Source organism: Monosiga brevicollis, genomic scaffold (genome assembly GCF_000002865.3).
Source record: "Monosiga brevicollis MX1 MONBRscaffold_34 genomic scaffold, whole genome shotgun sequence".
Taxonomy (NCBI): Eukaryota; class Choanoflagellata; order Craspedida; family Salpingoecidae; genus Monosiga; species Monosiga brevicollis.
The window spans coordinates 380,484-393,282 of NW_001865071.1; the positions used below are offsets into that span (position 1 = coordinate 380,484).

General features: G+C 53.9%; 4 protein-coding genes across 4 annotated transcripts in view; 3 read left to right on the plus strand and 1 right to left on the minus strand.

Annotated features, from left to right (window-relative positions):
- Positions 1–396: 396 nt before the first annotated feature.
- On the plus strand, positions 397–3,396 carry MONBRDRAFT_38951 (uncharacterized protein). The gene is made up of 11 exons (XM_001749847.1): positions 397–738; positions 831–1,019; positions 1,272–1,456; positions 1,518–1,662; positions 2,192–2,245; positions 2,337–2,447; positions 2,532–2,600; positions 2,698–2,775; positions 2,880–2,970; positions 3,084–3,229; positions 3,300–3,396. Exons 1-10 carry the CDS (start codon positions 580–582, stop codon positions 3,227–3,229), a joined length of 1,227 nt encoding a protein of 408 aa, XP_001749899.1. The 5' UTR covers positions 397–579; the 3' UTR covers positions 3,300–3,396.
- A 124-nt stretch (positions 3,397–3,520) lies between these two features.
- On the minus strand, positions 3,521–5,879 carry MONBRDRAFT_29452 (uncharacterized protein; the record flags this gene model as incomplete). Its single annotated transcript, XM_001749900.1, has 8 exons — positions 3,521–3,585; positions 3,688–3,855; positions 4,013–4,086; positions 4,191–4,492; positions 4,643–4,708; positions 5,077–5,261; positions 5,469–5,667; positions 5,778–5,879. The coding sequence occupies 8 exons, from the start codon at positions 5,877–5,879 to the stop codon at positions 3,521–3,523; spliced, it is 1,161 nt and encodes a 386-aa protein (XP_001749952.1).
- Positions 5,880–6,138: 259 nt separating this feature from the next.
- Positions 6,139–10,199, plus strand: MONBRDRAFT_29453 (uncharacterized protein; the record flags this gene model as incomplete). Its single annotated transcript, XM_001749848.1, has 13 exons — positions 6,139–6,337; positions 6,474–6,570; positions 6,687–6,866; positions 6,985–7,128; positions 7,244–7,296; positions 7,389–7,462; positions 7,487–7,596; positions 7,700–7,824; positions 7,960–8,072; positions 8,176–8,268; positions 8,460–8,549; positions 8,687–8,782; positions 9,405–10,199. The coding sequence occupies 13 exons, from the start codon at positions 6,139–6,141 to the stop codon at positions 10,197–10,199; spliced, it is 2,169 nt and encodes a 722-aa protein (XP_001749900.1).
- A 984-nt stretch (positions 10,200–11,183) lies between these two features.
- MONBRDRAFT_34359 (uncharacterized protein) overlaps positions 11,184–12,799 on the plus strand; it is a gene marked incomplete at its 3' end in the record, with an annotated part of 2,546 nt that continues 930 nt past the window's right edge. The window contains exons 1-7 of the mRNA XM_001749849.1: positions 11,184–11,535; positions 11,608–11,684; positions 11,773–11,842; positions 11,931–12,043; positions 12,145–12,225; positions 12,332–12,499; positions 12,609–12,669. Coding sequence (XP_001749901.1) covers positions 11,211–11,535; positions 11,608–11,684; positions 11,773–11,842; positions 11,931–12,043; positions 12,145–12,225; positions 12,332–12,499; positions 12,609–12,669 — 895 coding nt within the window. The 5' untranslated portion in view covers positions 11,184–11,210. The remainder of the gene's footprint in view (positions 11,536–11,607; positions 11,685–11,772; positions 11,843–11,930; positions 12,044–12,144; positions 12,226–12,331; positions 12,500–12,608; positions 12,670–12,799) is intronic.

The window sequence follows — 12,799 nt, forward strand, 5'->3', positions numbered from 1 at the left end:
TTATGTATCCGCTTCCTCTGGCGTGCTTTCGCTCTCTCCATTTGAGTCCTTGCCTATCCCTGTCAATTTGTGCGCAGGGGTCGTGGTGCAGACCNCATGACCATACAAAAATCCAAATGCGGATCACCATCTTGAGCAAGCGTAGCCCAACAGAACAACCACTCGGGTCCTTTCTCCTCGAGCTAAACCAGCGACTATCTCTTCCAACACACAGCCCACCGTTCCACCGTTCCACCGTTCCACCGTTACACCGTTACACCCGTCCCCCGTCCACCCGTCCATAACAGTGACTTGATGGATGAACAGATGAATTGTCAGCACAGCATCATGTTCGTTTCGTTCGTTTCGTTGTGTGAGAAAGTTTACAAGAGAGAGAGAGCGAGAGAGAGAGGGAACGTGCGCGTGCACCTCCAAGGCGAGAGACGTGGATCCAGTTGCCAGCGTGTCATTGTTGGACGATTTGGGGCAGGAGGGAGTTGGATGCTTGAATGTGGGGTGGGGTGGGTGTGGGGACACGTTGGCACTTTTTGACAAGGTGACGTGTGTGTGTGGGGGGGGGGAGGTGGTGGTGTTGTCGAGATGAGTTTGACTCACATCTTGCCCATCGTGGGGGCTGCGGTGGTCGTGATCAGCTACCTCGTGGCCACCCATTTGCCGCCGCCCAAACCCAAGATCGCCGGCATTGACTTGGGTACAACCTATTCCTGTATCGCCCTCTATCATGCCGGCTCGGGCGAGGTGCGAACATGCATGCTACGTGCCCAATGCTGCAAAGCGCGATGCCTGTTCCTCTGATCCAGTCTCATGCTCGTGCTGCGCCCGATGAAAAGGTGGAGGTCGTGCCAGACTCTGTCTCGAAACGCCTTACCATCCCCTCGGTGGCAGCCATTGAAGCGAAAAACGGTACCGTGCTTGTTGGTAGCGAGGCCAAAGCGCAGGCCACGCTGAACCCCGCCAACACAGTGTACGAAGCCAAACGCTTCATTGGCCGTTCATTCTCCGTCGAACATGCCAATGAGGTTCGTCATGACAGCGCACCCCCAATCAGGCAGCACCGACGTTCATTCCAACCTTGACATTGCCCGTGCCCGAGCTTGCTCTCTCTCTCTCTCTCTCTCTCTCTCTCTCTCTCTCTCTCTCTCTCTCTCTCTCTCTCTCTCTCTCTCTCTCTCTCTCTCTCTCTCTCTCTCTCTCTCTCTCTCTCTCTCTCTCTCTCTCTCTCTCTTTCTCATGCCCACCGCCATCTTGGTCTTGATCTGCATGTATTGAAGGAGCGCTTTCCCTTTACCATTTTCAATCGATCGGGATCCTTTGGTTTTCGACTTCCCGCCGATCAGCATCACGTCCTCGACTCACCAGAAAAAGTGGGCGCTCAGATCCTGACTCGCCTCAAGCAGAGCGCCGAAGCTTTACTGGCCACCAAAGTCACGTATGTTCTCCTGATCGCCACTTCAAGGTGTGCCAAAGGCTGAGCTCTCATTCCGATGGTGCACGGGCGCTCTCCCTTGATGCCTCAGCCGCTGTGTCATGGCTGTGCCTGCCGAATTCACCGAGGCGCAGCGCAACGCAACAAAGGATGCCGCTGCGCTCGCCGGCCTGGAAGTATTGCGGCTGTTGACAGAGCCCACCGCTGCTGCTATGGCCTACGGGCTGCACGAGCAGGTTTGTGCCGGCAACAAGATGTTGAGACGCACGGCCTCGGCTTGCACAAGGGCCTGCACCTTGCATGATGCACGCCTTTCACACCCCCAAGCTTTGATCCTCTTGATGCATGACCACAGAGTGCCCGGAGCAACGTCTTGGTATTTGATTTTGGTGGAGGCACGCTTGACGTTTCTCTCCTGCAGGTGGAAAACGGTCAGTTTCAGCCAGGGTGGTCTGGAATGAGTGGCCTTGACATCTGCCTTTCCTTGGCTCTTAATCTGAGCCTTTCTTGACTACATCCGCTGCGACGCAGGGGTGTTTGCAACACGGGCACTGGCCGGGGATAAGCAGCTCGGCGGCGAAGACTTGACGTGAGAGCCTGGGAGTTCACTTTGCAACCAATGTTTCTTACGCACGCGCGTTTGAGTTTGTCTCGATTTGAAACACACATGAACAACAGCGGCTAGTCCGCCAAGCCCTCCAGGTAGGTTCTCACGCTGTGTTTGGTCACCGACATAGGCATGCAGTGTACACGCATCTTCACCAGCAAGCGCTGTCGCGCTACAACGGCACAATGCAGGACAGTCCCGAGTTGCAGCAGGTAGGGGGTGAAACATTCTCGGATGCCAGCTACATCCTGCCTGTGTGTGTGTGTGTGTGTGTGTGCAAAATAAGCTCACACAAGTTTCTAGCGCTTGCGCGTGGCTGCCGAAGAGCTGAAAGTTTGTTTATCAGATAAATTGCAGTGCGATGTTCGCGTTGCACTGGACGCCGGTACCTCAGACGCCGCATTTGAGGCCTCGGTACGTGCGCGGGCATGCTGTTGGAGTTGTCTACTTGGTGGGCCAGATAGCGCTTGTCACCTCACCACTGATGGCTGTTCATAGCTCACTCGCTCTGAGTTTGAAGCCATCAATGCAGAAATCTTCGAGCGCATGCGTCAACCAGTACTGGAGGTATTTTTTTTTTGATTTTTTGATATCAACTCAAGCTTGCCCGAGCACTCTTCGCGTCTTCTAAGGCCCCGGTGTGCTGCTCGGTCTCTCTTTTTAGGCATTGAGCAAAGCTGGAGTTCCTGCGCAAGGCATTCATGAGGTGGTTCTTGTTGGTGGGAGCACGCGCGTGCCAAAGGTATGTGTGTGTGTGTGTGTGTGTGTGTGTGTGTGTAATTCCGTTCTGCAAGTGCCCAGCTGTAGCATGTCGACTTGACAGCATGTAACATGGTATCCATCTAGGTGCGAGCTACTCTGACAGAAATGTTTGGCAAGCCCCCGCACACCAGCATCGATCCCGACCAAGCTGTTGCCGTAGGAGTGGCCGTACAAGGTATGCTGTGCCTTGGCCTGGTCTCGTTGCTCATGGGATCATGCACATACACGCGTGACCCATGGAAGCATTGAGCACTGTCTGTGTGTGTGTGTGCGTGTGCGTTTGGACAGCTGGCATTCTGGCCGGGGCATGGCCGCTGACAGTCTCGGCCATTGAGATTCCCTTCTCAGCGGATCTGTCGGCTGACGAGCTGGCTGAGCTGGCTGATGAAGAAATGTATGACGAGCTTAATCCCGACACCGATCAAGATCTCTAGGTAGGCGATCGCCTTCCGCCACGGCAGTCGCATAGGTTTGAAAAAACTCATGTACCAACGCAATCTCTAGTACCCTTTGCTTGTTAGGTAGGATGCATGCCGCATAAACTTGTGAACAGACTGACGCGGATCTCTGACGAGTGTTCATTCAAATTCAGAAAAGAATGACGGAATTGCAACGTCACGTCAACGCTGCATGCCATATGAAGCAGAGCCAGAGCAAAGTGGCCCTGCCCGCATGGCCAACATTTCGATTATCATGGAATTGGGTTGTTTGGCGAAAAATGGATGTCAGTTGCCTTGACGGGCCCCGCCAGCCTCGTCTGCCATCGGCGGTCGGCCCCAATCATAACCGCCTAAAAAGCAAGTTTGGCCGCGATTGGATAAGGACGAGCCACAGAAGCCGTTGCACATACAAGTGCGTGCGCGCTTCCCAAGCCTGAAGTGAAACGACGCACCGGCAGCAGGGACGTCGGCGGGCGGGTTGGGCAAATCTTGCCCACCCTCGATGAGTGTCTTCAGGAATGTTGGCGTGGCTAAAATACGAGGCCCTCCGAGTCCGCCTGCCGACCGCGGCTTGGCATAGACGTCCTCCAGAAAGTAGTAAATGTGACCGGCGGCCATGCCTATTTTGGGCAGTGCACATGCAGAGGGAGCATAGGTGTGCCAAGATTCAAAAGCATGAGAGTGCGGTTTAGAAAAGAGCAAAGAGTGCGAGAGTCACGATAGCCGGCGGCGCTTTGAGGACCAATCTGAAGGGTGTGTGCAGGCACTCTGCCTTACCAAGGAGGTCAGCTGACGGGTCATTGCCAAGCAGCACGCCCATACCCAGGAGAACCCAGGGCAAGTATGGGGCTCTAGTTCCGGGAGGGAAGGCCATATTGAATCGGGATGACGCCCACAAGGCAAGGAGGAAGAGGAGGCGCGAGCGAGGACCAAGAGGTGCTGGACGTTGGCGTACCGAAAGAAGAGGAGGGCAAAGAGGCCCATGCGAACGGAAGGGTTTCGCCGACTCCAGATATAGACAAGCATGGAAACAAACGAAGAGCCCAAAAAGAGGAGCTGGTCGGTAAAGGGAATGAGCGGTGCGAAAATCAGGAGAAGTGCAGCCCCAAAGAGCATCATGAATGCCATGTCAGCTGTGCGACCCCGAAAGGAGTTTTCCTCCAACATCCGACAATAGCGAGTCAGAAAGAACATGTGAAAGATCCAATTGATGCTGACGGGGCCAAAGAAGGTAAAGTTGGTCAGGAGTCGCCACACCTAAGCCAACGCAGACAGGGCCGTGGGTTGAGTTGTAGCATGAGAAGGGCCATACAGCGGAAAGCCTCTTCCAGACGAGGGAGAGGATGGCTTGGGAAAGGTTAGGGAGAAAGCTGAAACATGCGCAAGAGTCCAGGCGACCAACAGTACCTCGCCCTGGCGATAAACGGCCTCGGGGTAATAGTATAGCTGATATGGGGATATCAAGTCCAGCATCTATCCGCAGCCAACCTCAGTGTCAGCCGATTAATGCGCGAGCCAATGGGCCATGGAGGCAGGCCATGGGGGTGTAGGAGGGCGCGCCCGGTTATCACAAGGACAAAAACGTACGATAGCAGCGGTGGTCACGAGGCAGGCACCGGCATAAAAGCGTGTGATGGGCGGCGTCTCCGCGATGGCGATCATAATGGGGTGCATCGCCATGACGCCGGGTGGTCAGTGGCCTCGTCCGAAGCAAACCTCAGTCTGGCCCCTCTCCACGACTTTGCCTCAAACGCCACCTTCGTTCAGGAAAGAAAAATAGAAGGACCAGCTGGCACTGACGCTGGCGCTGTTTCTGATCGGTTCACTCGTCAACCGCCCACTCTTCGCGCTGCCGTTTGCTGTTGCGCCAACATCAACAAGAAATATGAGAGAGAGAGAGAGAGAGAGAGAGAGAGAGAGAGAGAGAGAGAGAGAGAGAGAGAGAGAGAGAGAGAGAGAGAGAGAGAGAGAGAAAGAGAGAGAGAGAGAGAGAGAGAGAGAGAGAGAGAGAGAGAGAGAAGCACAACTACCACAGAGAGAGAGAGAGAGAGAGCAGAAGAAGAAGAGGCGCAAAGGATTATGTAAAAGAAGGAGGGGTCATGTTATTTTCCAGTCTCACAACTGAAAAGCAAAAAATAAGAAAAAAAAACGGTCGCGTGGCGGGTGTTGGGGGACAGTCACTGCGTCGAGGCTGTGTGTGCAACAGGGAGGAGCCTAGGTGCGTTGGCAGGACTGTGGATGTTCAGGCAAAGGTCCCACGATGACTGGTATTCTTCTTCTTTTTTCATCATGATGCTATCATTATTATTGTATTCCATAGACAGGGTCGGCTCGATCGGCGCGATGGATACACAAGAGGACTTGTTGGCGCTTGGCGAGCAGACTGATGCCGTGCTCGAGCCCAGCTTTGTTGATGCCATCGCCAAGTAGGCCTACCATGCAGCGCAAGCCACCACCACGTTTCTGCCCATGCTGCCCCTGACCGGTGGTCCTGTTTTGCATCTTACCTAGATTATCCAAGCTTGGCGGCGCACCAACTGACCTGATCCAAAATGGCGTCAACTCGTATCGCGGGTATCCTGATCTGATTCAGCTTTTGCAAAACATGTTGCACGAAAGTGGTGTGTAGCTGCTTTTGACTCATCTCGCAGCCCAGCAGCCCCACTCGCTCCTTTGTCCACCGCTTTTCTGGTTTGTGGCTGACTCGGCAACCTGGGCACACTGGGCACAGGCATGGACACGGACAGCATCGACAACAGCCTGCAATCGTGCGCCACAAAATGGCTTGAAGAACGCTGCAGTGTACCTGCTCTCAATCAAGGCGTGGAGGAATTGGGCGTACGAACGAGACTCGCTCTCCAACCTTTTCTCCCTCTGACACCCTCGGTGACAGATTTCCATCCATGCGCCTCCAATACCTGACCTCGCCTGCGTCTCGCACGCTCACCATTTGGCAGCAATCGGGTTCCATCGCTCTCGTGGCGGAGGCATTGGATGCACTTATTGAAAAGCAACAGTGGCGCCAGCTTCTCCTTCACCTCTGCGACTCGGCTGAGGAAAGCTTTTTTCTGAACCGTGCTCTTCGTCGCCTCTCTGATGCCGGTACGGAGGACGCGGCTTCAGCGCACCAGCTTAGGGACAAGGCGTCCACATTTGGTCGCCTAGCATTCTTTGACGGTCATCGCGTGAACTGGATTCTGGCTGTTACATATTTTGGCATATCCGCTCCGCTCCACAGGACACTTTGAGCAAGTTGCTTCCATGCCCCGCCTCGAAGCTGATCTGGAACTCTTCACAGATGTGGTGCAAAAGCTGGTGACCAGCCTCTATCAAACGTTTGTTTTGGCTTGCCAATTCAATCGCTGGTCGTCACCCGCAAATGTGCCGCTACAAAGCGCACGCAAAAAACAAAAACAAATACTGAAATTGCGTTTCGCTTTCGCACCTGCAGGCATGATCTTGAGGAGTTGAAGCGTCGCCAGCAGCTACTGACCAAGCTGGCCTGCATTAGCCTCCAATCCTACGCCTTTGTTCAAAGCCTCCTGCGTGGTCTCAGCGAATCCAGTGAGGGTGTTCATGCCCTCCTTGCCGAGTCCACAGCTGACATCATTCTACAACAAGTGCAGGCCCGGTACGCTTCGCTCTGTGCGCTCGTAGCATCTTTTTTCCAAAGTTTGTTCAAAGACGGGCGCGTGGGCTGCTGCAGCTTTTGACGTTGCGTGCTTGCTTCCTGGTCCTTGCTTGGGTAGTGGCATGTCGGTGGGGCATATTCATGCGCTCATGCAGTCCAAGCTGCATGCCCCCTCGGAATCACTTTCCATCCTATCGCGCCTAACCCAGTCCTCGTCGCTGGCCATGGCGGACGTGGCTCGACTTTATCGTTGTTACACCGAGTGAGTCGTGTTCACTTTTGCTGCAATGGCCAATTTTGGTGCCCGTTGCGCCCGTGCCTTTCTGACTCACCGATGTGTATATATGGGACCCCTTTGATCGCATGTACATGTATAGCGAGCGCGAAGTAACGCCCCCCGCTGGCTTGCTGCACAACGGATTGCTTCTTGGTGTGTTTTGCACACGCTGCTGTCCGACTACACACCTTTTCTTGGCTTAATGAAAAAGCAATCGCACATCTCATCTCCTTGGATCCGGGCAGACAATTTGTTGAACATCATGTTTGGTGGAGGCTTTGTTAATCCGGAATATCGCGTCTACTACGCCACCCTTTTGGTATGCCCGATTTTTGAATGCCAGACGTGGTCAAAAATCAGTCCTCAGCTGCCTTTACTCAACCAGCTTTTGTGTCTTGCCTGCGTTGAAAAGGCGATTGCGGCATATTTTCCAGCCGAAGTCACACCTGCAGAGTGAGTGGCTTCTTGCAAGCTTCAACGAGCGCCTGCAGTAGCACCACGTCTTGGCCATCAGCCGAAAATCACGGTTGCCCTTCTCCCCCCACCCCTGTCATAGCTTGGAGCAAGACGATCAGTACCTGGCACACCGCAATGCCATTGTGACGGCCCATGAAATTCTGGAGCGTGCCACTTTTGTACCGTCTTCCATCGAGAAACTACGACCAACGCTCGACTACGCTGGTACCGCCTGCGCCCGCCAGTCCATGCCGTGCTTTGTCCCCCCCCCCCCCCCCTTACAACCGCCGAACGCTGTTTGATCGAAAAGCAAGCCTTTCCATTTGCTCAGTCGTCTTGGTTGCTCTGAAATACACACAGTGGTAGCCCAGGGCTTGTTACACTGGATGGCGAGTTCGACGGCAGACGGCGGCCTGGTCTCAAAAGCGTCCTCATCGGGCTTGGTGCAGCTCTTGCTTGGATTGATTGACGAAGTCAGCTTTGGCCAATTGCACGACTGACAACTCTTGCTGCTTGCCCGAGACCTGAACTTACAGCCGCCTGATATCACTGATCTGTTTACTTGTTCGGGTCTAGATTGGCGAACGGTACCCCCAAATGCTCACATCGTGCCTACAGATCGTGGTGGGATGGTTGACGGTGGGCACGGCCACGGATGACTCGACTGGGGTGCGTGGGTACCTAGGTTTTCAGAAAGCCGATTCATCACCCCGTTGTATATGCCTCTTTCATCTTTCTCGTTCCGGAGGGTGTGGGGGTTCTTCTTCTTTTTTTTCTTTGTTACTTTGAAGGTACTTTGCCTCAGGCTTGTGGCCACGTCCTCATGTTTCTTGTCGCTCGCTGGCTCTTGCGTTGCTCAGCGACAACTGCATCGACGCACTGCGGAGCGGCTAATCGTAATGGTTGGCCGCGGCTACGTGTCGCCGGTTCTGGAGGCGGTGGCAACCCAAGTGGGCGCGATTGAGCCAGAAGCACTCGTACACTTTTGCAATCGTGTAGGTACTGGGGAACCAATCGCCTGGCATTATGGGTCATGTCACGGATCCAGTCATCATCGATGCAACGGGCTTGTGGGTTTTGCACGTAGTTGGCAGAAGCTTGCCTGCCACCCTTTCATGTGGCTTTTGTCAGCAAAGTCTGTCCAATATTCGAACAAGTTATCAAGCAAGGGCCGTTGGCCAAGGTGAGAGGGCTTTGGTGTGACGTATCCTGCCACGTCCTCGCCTTCACGTGATACACCTCGTTCTTTTTTCGTGTTCTTAGTTGCGGGCCGTGAAGGACTTTATCAAGGCGGCAATAGCCACCAAAGGGCTTCCAGCGACCACCTCGCGGCGCCTCAAGACAAGTCTTAGCAAGCTACAGGCAGCCCCCGCCTGATTGAGGGAGCCCATGCCTTTCCCAAGCTTCATTACCTATGACTGAGCCGTCGTGCCCATAACGCGAGTATCTGCAATTCCAACCACAAAGGATCACTCTCGGAAAAGTCTGACTTTTAACACGTTTTATGCCTTTTGAGTCACATTCCAATGACCACACACACACACACACACACACACACACACACACACACACACACACACACACACACACACATTCATCGTGTGGTTGGAAGAGCGACGACCGTTTGAGCCGGCTGTTTGTGAGAGGAGGGTGGGTGTACGCCGCGGTGAATCTCCTGACTGGTGGCCCAGAGTGACACCAGCCAGCAAGCATTCTCAGCATCTTCAGCATCTTGGCCGTGGACTGGCTGGCCTTGTGCATACTTTGACGTTTCTCAAACTGTCGTCGGTGATTTGCTCATTCAGACCGCCGTCATGGAGTCGGGCGGTCTCGTGTGGCTCAGCCTCTACATTGCCATGAACTTGGCCACGACGCTGTTGAACAAGGCGCTGTTGGACACGTACCAGCTACCGTATCCAGACATGCTCGTTCTGCTCCACTACACATGCACATTTATCGGCGCCTCCGTCATGGTTCATGGCTTTCGTGTGATCGAGCCAGCCAAGATCGACCAGAGTGCACACATCAAGCTCTTCCTTTTTAGCGTTCTCTTCAATGTGAACATTCTTGTCTCTGCCGTCTCACTCAACATGGTCTCCATGGCCATGCACCAGATTGTGCGTGCTCTGACCCCCATGTTCACGGTGATCATCTGCTCTGTTTGGCTGAGCAAGTCCTACTCGAACAACGTCCTTGCGTCCCTTGGCGTCATGTTCTTGGGTGTTAGCGTCTATGCGCTCAAGGGTGAGGTTTCCTACACCCTCTTTGGGCTCATTTTGACAGCCTTTGGTGCCTTCTTGGCAGCTCTCAAAGGCGTGGTCACCAACCAGTTTATGGTTGGCGATCTCAAGCTTCACCCCTTTGATCTTCTTCAGTACATGTCGGGCTATGCCATGGCCCAGATGTTGATCACGGTGTTGGCCAACGGCGAGATGCAGGCGTGCTATGATCGCGTATTGGAAACGGGAACCACAGAGACCTACCTCATGATCGCTCTGAATGGCAGCGGTGCCTTTCTGCTCAATGTCGTTTCCTTCAACGCAAACAAGAAGACCTCTCCCCTGGCCATGAACATTGGTGGCATTGCCAAACAGGTTTAACTTTTGTTTCCTCATCGCCCCACGCCCCATCGCCTCATCGCCTTTGTCGCTTTCCTGAGCTTCTGCCTTGACCCCATCACCGACTGACCCCGCCACCCGGCTCTTTCTTGGCAGGTCTTAGCCATCATCTTGGGCATCTTAGTTTTTGCCACACCCGTGACCTTCCTGTCCGTGGTGGGCGTCGCTATCACCGTCATCGGCATCGCGTGGTACGCTCGTGCATCCTTCCTTGATAAGCAGCGACACACGCAAGAGGTTGCTCGTGAGGTATGTTTACCTGCCGGGGTTGTGGGTTGTGGCCCTCATGTGCCTCGCGCATGTGACCCCAAGGCTTGAGCAACCAGATTTTTGATTTTGCAAGAGGCAGGACCAAGCAAAGGATCGAACCCGAATCTATGAATAAGCTCATCAACTGCTGCCTCGCTCGCTTGCTCCACCACGCCTCCTTCACCAGAACGTGTCCAAGGTCTAAGGGCGCTCCAGAGGTGGCGCTATCAGCCAAGACACTACATTGTCAAAAAAAACTAGCTAGTGCAGGAAAGGCATGGGTGATGAGTCTTTAATCATCAACCCACGCAATGCCCCCGAGCAGTTCATGGGCGGCATGAGGCACGATACTTGAGTGCTCATCTTGCGGGTTGAGTCGGGCCAAACTAGCTGGTGTTTGTGCGAACATCTGTGTTCCTGTTTTGTTCGAACAAGAATCGATTCCCCTCCCAGTCAGCCTTCCCTTGTCTCTTTACACACACACACACACACACACACACACACACACACACACACACACACACACACACACACACACACAGTGCGAGAGAGAGAGAGAGAGAGAGAGAGAGAGAGAGAGAGAGAGAGAGAGAGAGAGAGAGAGAGAGAGATCAGCCATCCAACACATAATTTTTTTGTCATCATTTCTTCTCTCACTTTTTCAACGCGTGGTGTCTTTCACGCATTTGGAGCGTGTGTGCGTCTGAGACGGAGACGGCGACTGGGATTGGGACTGGGACGAAGATGGCGGTGCGTCTCTGGATCAGCGCAGCCCCGAATTGGGGATATGGTGCTCCACAGCGTATGTTGAACCGGATGGTTCGATTGAATTTGCACAGCGTGGCACGACTGGCTACCACCACCACTACCACCACCACCATCACTCCTCGTGCGCGTGAGGAGGCTGGAGCAGCTGCAGCAATCCCCTTTGAGCCCATGCTCTACCACCTGCGCCCCGTACCTGAAGAGTTTCAGCAAGCACTCGCATGCAATGTTGCCAACGCATTTGCAGCTGCGGCTCGTACTGAGCCTGGTGCCACGGCTCAGGACACTCAAATGCGCATCTGTGGTGAGGCCATCTTTCCTGCCTCGCACTCCTGTGTTGCACCCAGTTCTCATCCTGTGCAACACCGTGCATTAGGGCGTGTGACATCCGTTCGTGCGATGGGCAAGCATCTGTATTTCTCAGACCTTGAGGACCACTCGGGCCGCATCCAGGTCCGTCCAGGATGCACACTTCACGGCTTCTGCCCTTGGAACCGTCACCCTCGCCTCATCTGAGGACACGCCTCCTCAATATGTTTAGGTCATGTGTTCAAAGCGCCATCTCGATGAAGTCTCGCAACAACGCCTCCTCCATCGACACGACCACATTGGTTAGCTTTCCGTACCAATCCACGGTTCACTTCACGGATAATCGTCTCACGTTGTGTTTGTTTGTTTTTCTCTCACGGGTTCAATCAGAGGTGTTTGGTTCTCCCGGCAAGACCAAAACAGGAGAGCCCACCCTCAAGGCTCAACTTGTTCGTGTTATTGCCCCTTGTCAAGCACAACTTCCTGACCACATTGAAGACAAGGTATCTCATGGCCCCTTGACCGCACATCATCTTGTGCGCAACCGTCCTTCTCCGATGCTCACGTCCATCCTGCTATGCCACTGCTACGCCAAATGCCAAAGGAAAAGCAAGTTCGTGAGCGACACATTTATCTCAACACAGTCGACAATGACCTGCGCCAGACTTTGAAGATGCGCAATCAGGTGCATTCCTAGATTCCACTCGCGCCCTTTGCGTTCAAAACGACCATGAACTGGGACATGCTTGCCTTCGTAGTCTCGAACTCACGTCACTGTGGCCCTTGCACAGGTGCTGAGCACCATCCGTGAATTTTTTGCACTTCGCGACTTTGTCGAAGTTGAAACGCCTATTCTAAGCGCCCAAAGTGGCGGCGCCATTGCTCGCCCTTTTATCACCCGCGCCAATGCATTGCAGGCCGACCTGCACCTTCGCATCGCCCCTGAACTCTATCTGAAGGTAGGTGGACCTATAAGCGGTGCGGTGCTACTTTGTGGACCGAACTTTTCCTCCCAAACTTTTCCCCCACTCGTCTGGTGTTCAATCATCTGTTGCTGGATCCCATTAGCGGCTTGTTATTGGTGGTCTTCATCGTGTCTTTGAGATTGGCAAGGTCTTTCGCAACGAAGGTATGCTGTATTTTGACGTCGAGGTTGCGGTCGCGTTGATGGAGAAAAGCCGGGGAAGGGGTCGATTGATCGCCGGTACAGGCGGAATTGCCAGACCTGTTTTTGTTCGTCAACTCTGCATTCGCCTTCT

Bases quoted from the DNA above. Each gene is read 5' to 3' on its own strand.
- MONBRDRAFT_38951 (XM_001749847.1), top strand. From the start codon at position 580: ATGAGTTTGACTCACATCTTGCCCATCGTGGGGGCTGCGGTGGTCGTG. The intron at 1,020-1,271 runs GTTCGTCATGAC...CATGTATTGAAG, and splicing joins CCGTCGAACATGCCAATGAG to GAGCGCTTTCCCTTTACCAT. The intron at 2,776-2,879 runs GTATGTGTGTGT...GTATCCATCTAG, and splicing joins GGAGCACGCGCGTGCCAAAG to GTGCGAGCTACTCTGACAGA.